Here is a 14,792-nt window from a genome sequence, read left to right as displayed (position 1 = left end):
CGAGGGGAGCGGCGGCGCTCCCGGGCCGGGCGGGAGCGGCGGCGGGAGCTAGGGGAGCGGGACCGCCCGGCCCGTTCGGTCGCCCTGTGTCCGCACGCGGGCGCTCCCGGAGCCGCTCCCGCGGAGCAGCCGCACGCGCCGGCCGCACCGCGCCCCCATTGGTCGCGCCCCTCGTAAGGCTCCGCCCCCATTGGTCGCGCCCCTCGCAAGGCTCCGCCCCCTCTTGCCCCTAGCGCCGTCGCCATTGGCCGCGGCCTCGTGGCCGGCCCCGCCCCGCGCATCCGGCGTACACACCGAAGTCACGCGCCCCCGGGGCTGAGAAGTGGGCGGGGCGCGAGGAGGGCGTGGCCTGGCGCTGATTGGCGAGGAGGCGGGCGCTGATTGGCGGCGCTCGGCCGAGGCCCCTCCCCCTGCGCGCCGGGCGGGGCGGGGCGGGGCGGGCGCGGGTAGAGGCGGCGCTGGTCGGCCCGGCTCGGCAATCGCCGCCCGTCGGGTCCCGCGGGCAGCCGAGCCCGCGCCTCGCCCGCCGCCGCCGCCGCGCCCGCCGCCACCGCCGCCGCCGGGAGAGCCGGGGCACGCCGCAGGCGCCGCGCGGTGATGCGGGGCCGCGGCGGCGCCGAGCCCTGACTAAAGATGGCCGCGCTGCCCGGTGGGAACATGGCGGGGGGCGGCCGGGGGGCGCGGGTGCTGCTGCTGCTGCTTCTGCTGCTGCTCAGCGGCTGCCTGGGCCGGCGGCCCCCGGCCGCCGCCGCCGCCGCGCCGCCCGCCGCCGTCGTGCCCCCGCCGGCGGCGGAGGAGACGGTGATCATCGGCCTGCGGCTGGAGGACACGGACGACGTCTCCTTCATGGAGGGGGGCGCGCTGCGGGTGAGCGAGCGGACGCGGGTGAAGCTGCGGGTCTACGGGCAGAACATCAACAACGAGACGTGGTCGCGCATCGCCTTCACGGAGCACGAGCGGCGGCGGGGCGGGCGGGCGGCGGCGGGGCCGGCGGGGCGCGGCGGTGGAGGGGGCGGCGGCGGGTCGGCGGGCAGCGGCGGGGCCCCGCAGCGCTGCGGCATCCGCACCTCGGACATCATCATCCTGCCGCACATCGTGCTCAACCGCCGCACCTCGGGCATCATCGAGATCGAGATCAAGCCCCTGCGCAAAACGGAGAAGAGCAAGTCCTACTACTTGTGCACCTCCGTCTCGGCCCCCGCCGCCGCCGCCCTGGGCCCTGGGGCTCCCGGAGGGCTGGCGGGCGCCGAGGGGCCGGCGGGACCCCCGCCCTGGGGTGAGACCACTTGGATCTACCACGACGGCGAGGACACCAAGATGATCGTGGGCGAGGAGAAGAAGTTTCTGCTGCCCTTCTGGCTGCAGGTTATCTTCATCTCGCTCCTTCTGTGCCTCTCGGGCATGTTCAGTGGCCTCAACCTGGGCCTGATGGCCCTGGACCCCATGGAGCTGCGCATCGTGCAGAACTGTGGCACGGACAAAGAGAAGAACTATGCCAAGCGCATCGAGCCTGTGCGCCGTCAGGGCAACTACCTGCTGTGCTCCCTCCTGCTGGGCAATGTCCTGGTCAACACCACACTTACCATCCTGCTAGACGACATTGCCGGCTCTGGGCTGGTGGCCGTGGTGGTCTCCACCATCGGTATCGTCATCTTCGGCGAGATCGTGCCGCAGGCTATTTGTTCTCGGCACGGCCTTGCCGTGGGCGCCAACACCATCTTCCTCACCAAGTTTTTCATGATGATGACCTTCCCGGCCTCCTACCCCGTCAGCAAGTTGCTGGACTGTGTCCTGGGCCAGGAGATCGGCACGGTCTATAACCGTGAGAAGTTGCTGGAGATGCTGCGGGTCACCGACCCTTATAATGATCTAGTCAAGGAGGAGCTCAACATTATCCAAGGAGCCCTGGAACTGCGCACCAAGACTGTGGAGGACGTGATGACTCCCCTCCGAGACTGCTTTATGATCGCTGCCGAGGCTGTGCTCGACTTCAACACTATGTCTGAGATCATGGAGAGCGGTTACACCCGCATCCCTGTTTTTGAGGGTGACCGCTCCAACATCGTGGACTTGCTCTTCGTTAAGGACCTGGCTTTTGTGGACCCCGATGACTGCACGCCGCTCAAGACCATCACCCGCTTCTACAACCACCCGCTGCACTTTGTCTTCAATGACACTAAGCTCGATGCCATGCTGGAGGAGTTCAAGAAAGGTGGGCTTGTGCCTGTGGCGGGGGCGCGGTGGGGAGGTGATTCTCGGTGGCAGTCAGCATCTATCTACTCACAGCAAGGGGGGCTCGGGGGTTCCTGCTCATGGAGGGGTGTGGGAAGGTGCATTCTGGACAGTGAGAAAGCGATATTTAGACGTCTGCAAGATCTGATCGTTCCCTGGGCCAGAAAGCTGATCCATGGCTGGGATGTGCCCCCAGCCTTTTTCCCCCACTGCACTGGGATATGTGTGTGTGGGCATGGTGCCAAGCAAGGTTGTTTTTTTTCTTGTTTTTTCCACTCATCTGTCCGTTACAGTGAGAACCACTGACGGGAATCCGCACCCATTCCTTGGCTGTGTCTTCTCTGTGCTTTTTCAGCTGGCCTGACGGGGAGGAGTGGGTGGGCTGCTCGGGTGCCTCTCAGGCTTACTGCACACACGTGCTGAGATAAACAAGGCATTTTAGCTCCATTCATAGGCTCAGCCAGCTGACCTCAGTTCTGTGCTCGTTTTCCAGTTACTTTGATTGGCACCTTGATCTTGTAACTCATAAATCATTTTACTGTCCTAAAATACATTCCAAAGCACCTGTTGGTGCTGCACTTCAGAGTAATAGCTCTTTTTCCCCAGGCTTCCTGGTGCCTCAGGACCACGGGCTCAGCAGAGATGTGGCCCTTTCTGCCTCTTTGGTGTAGCCTGTGTATTAGTTGCATCAGAATGGGACTGAGGCTTTCCAGCCTTGTCTTAGTTGTAGGTGGTATTGACTTGACAAATGCATCTTAATTCTTGTTAGAAGCTCTTGCTTATGGCAAAGGAAAAACCTCTTTTTGTTTTGCTTTTAAAATCTGTTCCTCTCTGCAAGCCAAATAATAATGCTCTATGGCCTGTGCAGGAAGAAGCTTTCAAAGTAGTTGTTAAGTGAAATTTCAGACAGTTTGTGTGAACTCCTGTGCTGGAAAACGAAAGGCCATTTGGAGTGCCACCAGGCTGTTCATACCCAGAGAGATCTGATCAAAGTACCATGGAACAGGGCAATTCCTGTGAGGTGATTTACTTGAGAGGGCAAATCTGATGGGGAATATATGAGTTCACCTTTTATTAACTGCAAAATTTGAAAAAAGCTTCATGAATATGTGAATGGTCTTTCTAGATAAATTTAAATTATCAATTAAGTTTCAGGGGCTTTTTTGTCCACGTGCTAAGCTCTGGTTTCATGACATTTGATCTTCTTCATCCTGCTTAACTCAGTTTTGGTGATTTGGAGGGTTATCTCTTCTTTATTTCATCTTTGTGGATAGAAGGCGAACATACTCTTAGTTTTTACTGACCACAGTGCAGCAGTGGATATCTCTTTCAGCCTGTGTGTAGAGATGGCGAAGTCTTACTTGGCTTTGGAGATGTTGAAGGAGAGATGAGGGAGAGCCTCCCTCAGCTGTGGTTTCTGTGCTGCAGGATCTGCAACTTGGACATGGGAAACTCAGTGATGTCACTTAACTGTTGGCTGGTTAAAGTGCATTTTGCTGCATGTACAAGTGAAGGGTGGTTCTTCTCCTCAGTCCCTGTGCTGACCAGATAGCACAATAGGGTTCTTAGCCTGTAGTGGGACTTTATGGGTGTTTTCTAGTTCTGTATGCAGCAACGTGTCTGAAGAAATGGATGCTACATTGGTAGTTTTATTTGCCTGGTCTGAAAGGATGGAATGCATTCCTGTGTGTTAGCATAGCAGTCCTTTTATTTAACAGCCAGGAGAATTAGGTGTGCACTTTAATCCTGGGACTGTGGCTAAGCCAAATGCCTCCTTACAGTTCCTGAAACTGGTGCTTAAAATAGGCTTCTTAAAAATTCTCCTGGGTGGCTTGGAAGGTGCAGACTAGAGATCACTTTCCCTGGTAGCCAGAGGGCTTCTCTTGCCTGTGCTAGGAAACATCCCAGTAGCACAAGCTTAGGATGACTTCCTAACATGCGTGTTCCTCTGTGAGATTGCTGGGTCCTGGAGTAGTCTCTGTCATTGGGAATTAATTCAGGCTAGTTTGAGCACAGTTAAATGTTTACTCCAGAGTCGCTATGCTGGTTGGTCTGTATGGGCAAGCCCTGTGCTAGGACCAGCTCTGTTCTAACTGGTTTCTCTTTAAAAAGTGCAGATATAGTGGAAATAAATGGCTTCCTTTGTGTCCTTTGAAATGAATGTAAATAACTGATAGCTGGCTTGATCTGGCATAGCATGGTGTCTTTTGCAAGAGCTCTTCCACCTTTCTTCTTCAGAGCAACCTTGCCAAATTCCCATGAGAATGTACAAATTAAGGGTGAGAATCAAATTGCACGTTACTCTCTAGTAGTGTGTTGGAAATAAATAAGCTTACAGTTTTTAATTGTTCCCTTCCTATCACATTGATCTTCTGCCACAGCCAGCTTGCTTCAAAACTCACGTGTGTCTTTTTTTGATACTCAGGCTCTTGCTACCACTGTTGGGTGCAACAGGCAGCTCATGTGATAGTGCTGTCAGTTAATATTTTAATTGATTTGAGAAGGGAGTATTTTTTTTTCAAGAAGTTTGGCAATTAGCTGTGTAGGTGGGGTTTTGAAACTCACTTTTTGGGCAGAATCAAAACATTCTTAACCTAAATATGGAATAGAGGCTTACAAGGAAGAGATTAAAAGCCAAGCAAGGCAGGGTATATATCCTTATGCTGGCAGAAGATGAAATGGGTAGTTCTGTACTTATTCTAGTGCTTAGGCTGAACAGCTGGAGGATTTGGTGATGGGCCTATTGTTAGCATTCTTTGACCACAATTGCAAAATAAGTATCTGTTTCACTTCTGTGCTGCCAGGCAAGAAACTTAATTTTAAGAGAGAGCTTCAGCACATTCCCACTCCCTTGCTGCTCTAATCTCCTAAAGTGTGAATAAACATGATTTCTGAAGCAGTCCACAAGCAAGCTTCTCCTCTAAAAAGCATGGTTTACTTGCAAATAAATAAATAAATAAGTAGCTTTTGAAATAGGTGTGATTTTTCTGTTCTAAAAACAGACCTTAAATCTCTACCAGAGCTGTCAAATCCATTTGCCTACAGGTTGAGCAGGCTGAGTGCTTACCTTGCATTCATCCATTCAAATTTAATGCAAGGGAGTCTAAGGTACCTTTTCTACTGGCCTAGGTAAGGACCTGCCTGACTTTGCTCAGAGCAAAGACATATCTCATTTGAAATAAGGTCACTCCTACGTAACCTGATGTTGGCCACTGCTGTAAAGGGGAGCAAGGTGTTACCTGTTCCAGGATTGATTTTTGTCGTGGCTCCTAATGTGCAGCATGGAGTGAATGAGCCACAAAGTCATTTATGGAGAGAAGCTGGTGAGCTGTCTCCGCTGATCTCCTTTTTCTCATTGACATGTGTGTGGACCTGCTTTTTTTTTTTTTGGTTTTCTGTTCCTTTTTGACGGTCTTCCTAGGTCTCTGCTCAAATGCTCTCTGGCACTTGCTCTCGGTGTTTTTCACAGACAGATCTCTGCATGTGTGATCCTAAATCCAAAGCATTCTATTTCTAGCTCCCTGTCTGCTAGAGCTACAAAAATTCAGCTTGAAAAGCCTCATGCTGTAATACTAATATTTCAAGATTGGCCCACTTTCTGCAAGCCATTGTGCAGCTGTGTTCCTGGTGGCCTGGATGGCTTTGGAGGTCAACAGTTTCTCAATCGGAGTCTTCCTTATCTGGGAACTTTGAGTCCTATATTTTGATCTTATTTATATCTGTTTTTACTATTATTTTATGCTATGAATCAGAGCTTAGTAACCTGTTGCAAAGTAGCCACAATAACTGTGCAGCACTTCTGAGCTTTTATTTTCTGATTTACATGGCAGCCTTGAGAAAAATTCTAGATTCCTTATTAAAATCATCACCAACTGGACCTTAAAAATTCTTATTTCCTAAAAACATTGTCAGATTTAGCTTGATGATACTTTCTTCGGGCTCTGTTGGTCTTGTATTTTCTGGTTTTAGTAGCATGTATGTTTGGTGGCTGTGTTTAGAGTGGACATTGGGGAAAGATATTGTCCATTTCTTTTCTAGTTCTTCTTCCCACTTGAAAAAAACCAGGCCCCAGCAGCCTGAAACATAAACCTCTGACTTTTGAGTGCAGAGAAGAATACCTAGACCTACTTCTCTTTTGAGCACATAGATCCTCTTTTTGGAAACAGGTAGGATAGCAAGTAATTGGTAGCCCAGGGATCCAAAGTTCTGCATTACTATTGTTGGTCTGAGGGTTTTTTTCTGTTATTAGGTCACTTGTTCTGAGGGGCTTTTTTTGTTATTAGGTCACTTATCTTTCTGGTGCAACTCTAATCCAGGTTTGTAGGTGGCTTCTTTCCTGGTTCCTTTCAAGTTTTATGACCTGCTGAATCTGAGTCCAGTCTTCCCTTGAGTAACTTTGATTTAGTAGATCTGAATGCTCACTTTCTAGTTTATCTAGCACGTTGTCTGTCTCCTGGGCGCTTTTTTCGTGTAGCCCTGTGACTGCAGCATTACGAGAAACTGGAAGAAACTACATAAATCCTTTCTGGGATTATGAAAGGCACGTAAAACTTCTTGGAAAACAATATCGTTTTCAAGGCTGCTTAGCTAATAAAAGGCACTTCCTCTGATCCTTTTGGGGAAATTCATATAACAGAGAGGGTGTTGAGAAGGTCCAGTGTGGAGGCTTTTCTGTGTGAAGAGAGTAGAGGAGTGGTAGGTGGGAAGGAATTTGCCACCAAGAAACAGAAGTCTTAGCATGCTATGCCTGCAGATTTATTCCCTGAGCAAAAATTGCATGTGGGGGTGGGGGTTGCCTCGTGACAAACTGTTCCTTGGCTGTCTGACAGCGCAGCACCCGCAGGTACTGCACTGCCAAGAGCTTTGCTGGCCTTGCAGAGCTCCTGGGGGATGCGTGCTCGTTCCACTGGAGAGCAGCGGATGTGGGTTACTGCAGGCAGCCCTCCTGCTGGTATGCTGAGGGAGAGGCGCCAAGGGGAATGCATCAGGGAACAGCTCCAGTTCTTCCTGGGCTCCCTACTGGGAACGTTTTATAGGGACCAGGAGAGGAGAGGCTTCTAGGAGAGCAGACTTGGTGAGGAGCCCAGCTTGAGGGTTCCTTCTGCTGCTGAGAGTAGGAAGAAATGTGTTTCAGGTGGCTGGCAGGGAGAGGAGTAAGTGAATTATATGGCTTGAGCAGTAGAGGTTTGAGTCTGTGTTGGATATGATTCTTTGATCACTTTTTAACCAATTGTTCACAACTCTTGTCATTCGACAAACACAAGAAGTTGCAGTTTCCTCCGCTCAGCTGTTTGCTCAGTTAGCAAATGCTTTCCTGTGCTGAAGCTGATGGGAGTGAATTCCACCACAAGTGAACCATGCTCCTATCTGCTTTCTCTGTGTCTGTAAAGGTTATCTCTAATAGGCACAGATGTAAACTTCAGGTCAGTCTGTGCAGCCAACAGCATTTCACAGCCAGTTTTGGAGCAGGATAGGGCAAAGAGGCAGAATGACAACTTCTGAGCAAATTCATTAGCGTAGGAAAATGGTCAGGTAGTTTAACCATTGCAATGTCCTTCCAGGCCTGAGATTTTTTTTTGAGTTTCATTTTTTGTTCTGCCAACATGAGGTTCTGAGGAGCAGAACATTTTCTCAGTGAACTTCAGTTGACTCTGAGGGCATAAGAACAATAACAGCGAATCCTCTGCAGTAGGTGATTTCTGACAATGGCTGGGGCTGCTTAGAGAAAGTATTAGAAAAGAGCCAATTTATTTTGTTCCCCACGGAAGCTTACTGATCTCATCAGGCTGTGATTCAGGAAGTTCTGGGACTAAAGATACTGTTTTTATTAAATAGCCGTAGATGCTTATTTCTCTCTGTGATTGTGTCTGATCAACACTGAACCTTTGTCAGCTCTTGCACAGAAACAAACACCAGTAGTGGGTGTCTCCTGTCTGTAGCTGTGTAGTGCTAGTGGCAGAGAAAAGTGGGTCTAGAGGTACATTTCTGATTGTCACTTCTGTATGAAGCCATCCAAAGGTAGATTTTGTTTTGTCAGACTGTGATATCACTCTAGCTTGTAATTTAGGAAATGAGAGAGTGAGCCACCTCACACTTTGTATGTGTTGTGAGCCTGAGTCCCCTCCATGTTTTATTGAAGGAATCATTATAGTGAGTGGGAGTGTTGTGGGGGTTATTAGGCTGCTTAACTTGGATCATCAATGCCACTAGACTGTGACAAGATCTACTCATCTTCCAGGTGTTGTCTGGTGTTAGATTTTGTCTTGCTCACTTGGAGGGCACACATCCTAGTGCACAGGAATTAAGATCTTGAGGGGTCGAAGTCTCACTGCTTCACCTCTTCTAAGCATTTACTATCTGCTCAATATTAAGAGTCCTAGGTCAATCTTACAGCAGCTTAGTGAGGAGCAAGTAGGCTGAGAGTGAAAGCAGTGGCTGAGCAGTGTTGAATGAGCCTATACCCCACCCAGCTGTGCTTTTTTCACTAATACTTAGCAAGAGCTCACTTTTGCATTTGCCTATGTGCCTCTGTAGAGCAGTGGTGCAATTGCCAGTCAAGGTAGACCAATTACACTTCTACTATTGAGTCATTTCCAATTTCACTAATGGAGCTTGTAAAACTAGCCCTCAACTCAGAGTACTCTGAGCCATACCCTAGTGAGTGTGACCTGGCACTCTTGTTAATTTGACAAGGTCCTGAATTACAGCCTACCAGCTACAAATAGGAGTGTAAATACTTGGTGCTAATGAGCTACTGCCCACAGCACATGGCTAACAGTCCATACCAGGTGGTTGATCCTGCCTGCCTCCTGCCAAGGTCACTGAGTCATTTCAGGACTATCGAGCAATGGGATTTTGTTTCACTTTTCACCGATATATAATCATAGAAAGTGAGACACATAAATCTGTCATTAACCTTCTTCTGGTGGAATCCATCTTTTCCCTTGGCCAGGAAGTCCGCATGGCCCAACAGTTGGTAGAAGAAGCTATGCTGGGAATAAACTAGGGCTAAGTGTGATGGTATAAAAAGTATCTGTGAGAAGGGCAAGAAAAGAAAGACTGCTTCAAGCACTGTAAGGGGAACAGATGACCTTGTCTCACCTCAGTGTAGGTGGTCTTACTGAAAGGTAGATGTAGGGAAGGGAAAGGAATGGCTTGGAACAGGTGAGGTATTCCTATAGTGATCTAAATAGCTTTTTGAACAACATGGAGTAACAAAATTCTGACTCTGCAAAACATATTGTTATGGGGTGAGGCAGAGGAACTGAAGTTTTCCCACAGCTTCTTAAAGAAATGCCAAAACCCAAAACCAAATACCAGCAAGAAGCTCACTAAAGCCCCTTCTAATGTTACGACGCCAGGACATCAAGACATACAGTGTCTTTTACAAAGTGGACTTGAAAGAACCAGGTCCCTATTTGACACTCCAACTTGAAACACAAAGTTGCAATAGCATTAGGAGAGGTGGCAGTGAGATCCACCATCGTTTCAAAGGAACTGAATGTTCTTTTGACTTGCCATTGGAGTTGCACATACCAGATGTTCTTAACACAGTGGCCAGGTCAGCTTATCTTTGCATTCTTGGTTCTCAATAATAAAGAAGCTTTGATTCTTTAAAAATTGTCTCTATTAACTCTTTCCCTTTTTTGTCCTTCTTTACTCAGAAGTGCTTTCTTCCTTCTTTGTGGCTTTCTCTGTAGTAGTTTTCCACTCTGAAGGGTCATGGGTAGGGGTCCTTGGGGACCTTTGAGCCATTGTTGTCACGTTTTCTGTTAAAATTGTCTGGAAACCTTCCAGAGTTGTGGTAGACAGACAGTTTTCACTGAAGTGAAGAATAACTTCCATGGTGTTCCACGCTTCCATGCTCTCTAGGGGGCATCATATAAGTTGTTTGCCTTTGAGGATTGGGTTGTTGTAGTACACAATCTGTAACGCCAGAGGTGTTTCTTTGTCTGGGTTGGCTGGCATGTTGAAATTGGGATTCTTACATGGGTGTTTGTGGTTATTTTTGTGATTTAGAAACATGATACAGACTTGCTCTTCATCTACTGGTGATGCTATCTCTTGAAAGGACTAGTGAAAGAATACTACAAAAACAACTTATCTTGTAACCAACTTGCCTTAAAATATCCAAGCCCTAGATTAAACAGAAACCTCAAAGCAAAAAAAGGTTGTGTGGTTGGGACTTCTCTTCATATTGAAGCATTTCATTTGTAAAATGTTTGGTGTATTAATTTCAGTATTTATGAAACAACAGCCCTTCTCATCAAAGAACTGTATTTTGAAGGACAGAGTAAGTGTGATGCCTGTCAATCTGGAAGCTGAAACCTGATGATTGTGGAGGCTGCAAGAGTTTACAAGTTAACAGAACTCTGCTGCAGTTACTGATTAACCAGGCCAGAGCTTTGCTCCAGCCAAAGGCACTGGGCCCAGGAGATGAACGCATATGTTCAGCACAAAAGATCTGTGGAGTTATGTTTTCTGTAATGCTTTCTGTTGGGATTGCACCATTCTTTTGCTGGCAGTCCCAAAAGGAGCTGCCCTTCAAATGAGAGTGATGTTGTAACATTGCTCTCTGCAGGGTGAGCTGTGCCTTCAAGACTGGGCTCCTACTTCCTTGAGGTTCTTTCCCACAGCAAGTGTGAATGAAAGTTGGGGTTTTCTTTATAGTGAGTTTTTTTTACGGTGGTATGATCTCTTACAGTGATGTGATAGAGCCGTTTGTAACAGCTGATTTTTGTGGAGGTGAACAAAGCTTTATTTTTCCCTTTTGTCCATGGGTAATGAGGGTAACAAAAAATGCTGGTTCTGCCTTGGTTGGATACTTTGCTGCCAACAAAACAATTTTAAGAAGGATCTTGCCACTTCTGGTTTTCTTCCAAGACTCCACCTCCAGCTTTCAGAAGATTGTCCTGCCTACCCTTTGCACTGGGGGGTTCAAAGTGCAGCCTGCGGGACCCCTTTCCATTCAGCAGTTATGTGAGGACAAGGATGATCAGTTGCCTGCTTTTATTGCTTCTGAATTGCTTGTCAGCAATTTCTAGATTCTTACAAATAGGAAGAAAATCTGCCGGTGTGAACTTGTTCTTGATAAAAATTTACAATCTGGCATTGAAAGTAGGTGTGGCTGTGGGTTTTAGGCAAGCTGCAGGCTTAGTTCTTCCTATCTTGCCTGGGACATCTTTCTATTGGAAGCAAGCACAGCTCTTACAGTTATAATTCCCATACACAGCAAGTGCAGACAGGGAGATTCAGTTGGTATTGCAGGGCATCTGGTAAAGAGGCTGCAGTTCAATTTTTTGCTAGTTAAAGCAGGCCAGAATTGTGAATTAGTTATTCAGTAGCTCTAACTTGAACTCCAAGGGACATCGCTAAGTTTTTGATTCAAGGTGGATAAATTAGCGTGATGTATTTTACTCTGGGAATTTGTGTGGGGTGTTTTTCACTGCTGTGTAACTGAGGTATGTGTAGATACAGCTTTTTGACTTTCAGCTTTTATTTAAGTGTCTTGATGCAGTGTGTGGGTATTGGATGAGGAAGAATCTCTCAAAGTAGCTTGAAGACTCACTGCCTTAGGTCTTCCTTTTCCTCCAGCAGAGTAGAGGAATAGGGGATGCCTCACTGGAAGCTGGGGCAGTGGACCTGTGAGTAGCTAACCATGTGGACTACATGGTTGTAGAGGTATGAACTACATGGTTGTAGAGGTATGGGATTCATGCTGGTTTTCAGATGTGATCTGGTCTTGTTGTGTGCTGGTTTCTTACCCTCATGGAGAATAACTTTTATCTTCTTGTTGATGTTCTAATTTGCCTGGAGCCTTTTGGAGTGGTTAGGTTTGAAAACACTAATTTCAAAACAGTGAATTTCAAGAACTTCACACTGCTCAGGGGGAGTATTTTTTTTTCCTTCTCCTAGTGTTGAATAATTGCTTTTGCTATGTGGATGGGATTTCTCCTTGAGAAATCAAGATCCCTGGCTAGATAATTGTCTATATTTCTTGTAATAAAAATGCTGTACAGTGTACTTCAGACTCAATGTCAGCTACTAAAGGTTTGAGTGCTCACTTGCAAGAGAAATGGGAGACTTTCTTACAGCTCATGTAGAGGAAAGCCAGCTTCTGATCTTTCTGTAGTAGTGTATTTGTGTTTTCCTGTGACCCTTACAGAGATCACAGCATGCTTAAAGCTGCGTTTCTTTTCCATATGATGGACCCAGCCTCTCCATAGTAATCAGGACTGACAGTTTTGTAGGCCTTTCTGTTCATTTGACAGAGGCCCAGAGGGCATTTGCTATCACTGATGTGAAACTGCTTTACCAATAGTGTACTATTTTAATTCAGCTTGTGTTGTGTTGTCTGAAGGATCCCAAGGACAACCTGGAAATGGAGAAGTTGCAGTTCACCCTGTAGGCAGTCTTGGTGGGGGGTGAAGCTTCCCATCGTGGGAATCCCCTGAGGTTAGAGCTTGAGGAAGGCAGCTGTGGCAGTGAAAAATCTTAATTACCTACTGGCTCCAAGAACTACAGCAGTCTGTTGCTTGATGCCAGTTGTAGAGTTGAACCTGTGAGTGCAGTTGTAGTGTGTGCAGTCAATGAGCAAGCAAATAGAGTAGCTTTCTTCTCTCCTGCTTTCTTCAATGCCCTTGGGGTTAAGGGAGGGGATGGTTTCCCTGTGCTGTGTGATGCACCACAGATGGGAATCCCAGTCTTTCCTCCTCCTCTCTGCTTGGAACACCTGCTGTGCATGGGATGAGAGGTCTACCAGGAGAGCTCTGATGTCAATGGCTCTGTTTTTTTTTTTTTTTTTTTTTTTCTCTTTCCAGAGCAGCTGTTTTGAATTTTCCAGTTTTTGCTGTAATCTTTGAACAAGCTTTATTTTGAGAGAGACACTGCGGAAGTGTGTGGGGTGGAGGGAAGACACACATATATTTGAGTGTTGAGGGCATTTTCATTTCTGATTCCTGGCCTGAAAACTGGGTTTAAACTTGTTGCTTGCCTGCTGTTTGAACGTGGTCCAGTGGTAAGAGGCTTTAATACATTTCTTCTTTGCAAGTCATCAACCTCATATCTTCCAGTAAAGGAAAGAATTTGGGAGTATAGCTTCCAAGAGTAATAGCCTTCTCAGCCCTATGCAATGCACAGGCTCCAACCAAAAAGTTCCAAGGAAAATATTCAGAAAAGGGGAAGTCGTCTAGCTGTAATCCCTGATGGTTTTGTATTTAAACTAATTGGCTTTGCAGAGAAATCAGTACATGCTTTTTTTAAGACAGGCATGCAGTCGCCCCCGGACTAATAACTATGTAGACTATCTTAATCTGAGCATAGGTCAGAGAAATTAAGAAAGTGTCTCTTACCAAGTTTGTATTCATGATGCTCTGGAGTTTGTCATTGTTCCCACTATCTCTACCTGAAAACACACTTGGAAATACTGGAGGCTGTTTCTAGGTAACGTGTTTTCTACTTCAGTCTACCTCCTGATCAGTAGAAAGAGTTGAGTGCCTTAAGCAGTGCTTAAAAGATTTAAAGGAGGATGCTGACCAAAAAGACATCATGAAGATGATGTCAGGTTTGGGGATTTTAATGATGTTTGAGTCTATTCGCCTTTGAAAACCACTGGGACAGCCGTGTCCTGCCCGTTTTTAGAGTGAACATTTAAGAGGGAATAATGTGCTATATACTCCAATGACTTTTTTAAGAAATTGGATTATCTTGACCATCCTCTCCAGTGCTGCAGTTAGTAGTTGTGATGAGGAATGAGTGTGTACTGTGATTAAACATGTACTCCCACAGCTAGAGGCAGCCTGTAGTTCCTGGGAGGAAGAACTCTTGTGGTAATGCTTGTGAACAATTCTCCTAAAAAAAGGAATTCTCATCTTAGTGTTTTTTGTGGCTTTGAGGATGATTGGGACATTAAAAAAATCCTCAAGATATGATTAGATGCAAAAGCTGTTACAAATAGGAACAAACTTGTTTTGGGTTTGGTTTGGTTGTTTTTTGTTTTTTGGGTTTTTTTTAATCCTTGTAAAACTGAGACTTAAAAAAATGCAGAAATAGGAAAATTTCCTTCAAAATGTAAAAATGACCAAAGGAAATCAAGGGCCAGAGTGCTTCAAGTGAGTTGAGAGTTGAGCAAGGATAAACTGGTGGGTTTTATCTTTTGGATTTCCTAGCACTGTCCAAAGTTGCAGTTGATTGTGATGCCTTCTCCTTGTGCTTCAGTTACTTTGCTCTAGAATGAGGACTCATTTTTGTCCCTTTCCCTTATATCAACTGAACCTGTTTTGTGAGAGCCAGTATGTTTCAGCTTGTCTACTGTAATTTAGGTTCTATAATAGAGATTTGGTTTAATGTTCGTGTAATAGCTTACTTGCATGATGATTGCAACTTTCTTTTGACTGACAGACAGTCCCTCCAGTGACTCAGATTTTTTTTCTCTTGCTCTGAGTTCCTTGGCTGTCAATGTCTTTAGTATTTTCACTCTCCTTTTTCAGATCAATATGTTGTTCTCCTGGCACTATTTGTTGGCAGTAGGTGAGGAACAACAGAAAGAGACTAGGCAACAG

General features: G+C 46.7%; 1 protein-coding gene across 2 annotated transcripts in view; it reads left to right on the top strand.

The window, feature by feature from the left end:
* The first annotated feature begins 460 nt into the window (after nt 1–460).
* The window catches only part of CNNM2 (cyclin and CBS domain divalent metal cation transport mediator 2), a 114,679-nt gene continuing 100,347 nt past the window's right edge, over nt 461–14,792 (top strand). The window contains exon 1 of one of the 2 annotated variants that reach the window (XM_085064920.1): nt 461–2,212. In XM_085064920.1, the coding sequence (XP_084921046.1) occupies nt 634–2,212 (1,579 nt within the window). In that variant the 5' untranslated portion in view covers nt 461–633. The remainder of the gene's footprint in view (nt 2,213–14,792) is intronic. The other variant, XM_085064921.1, reaches the window with a different exon arrangement.

Source organism: Lichenostomus cassidix, chromosome 6 (genome assembly GCF_008360975.1).
Source record: "Lichenostomus cassidix isolate B80296 chromosome 6, HeHo_3.0, whole genome shotgun sequence".
NCBI classification, from domain to species: Eukaryota; Metazoa; Chordata; class Aves; order Passeriformes; family Meliphagidae; genus Lichenostomus; species Lichenostomus cassidix.
The sequence above is the reverse complement of the archived record's forward strand: the minus strand, read 5'-3'. Positions and strand labels throughout refer to the sequence as shown.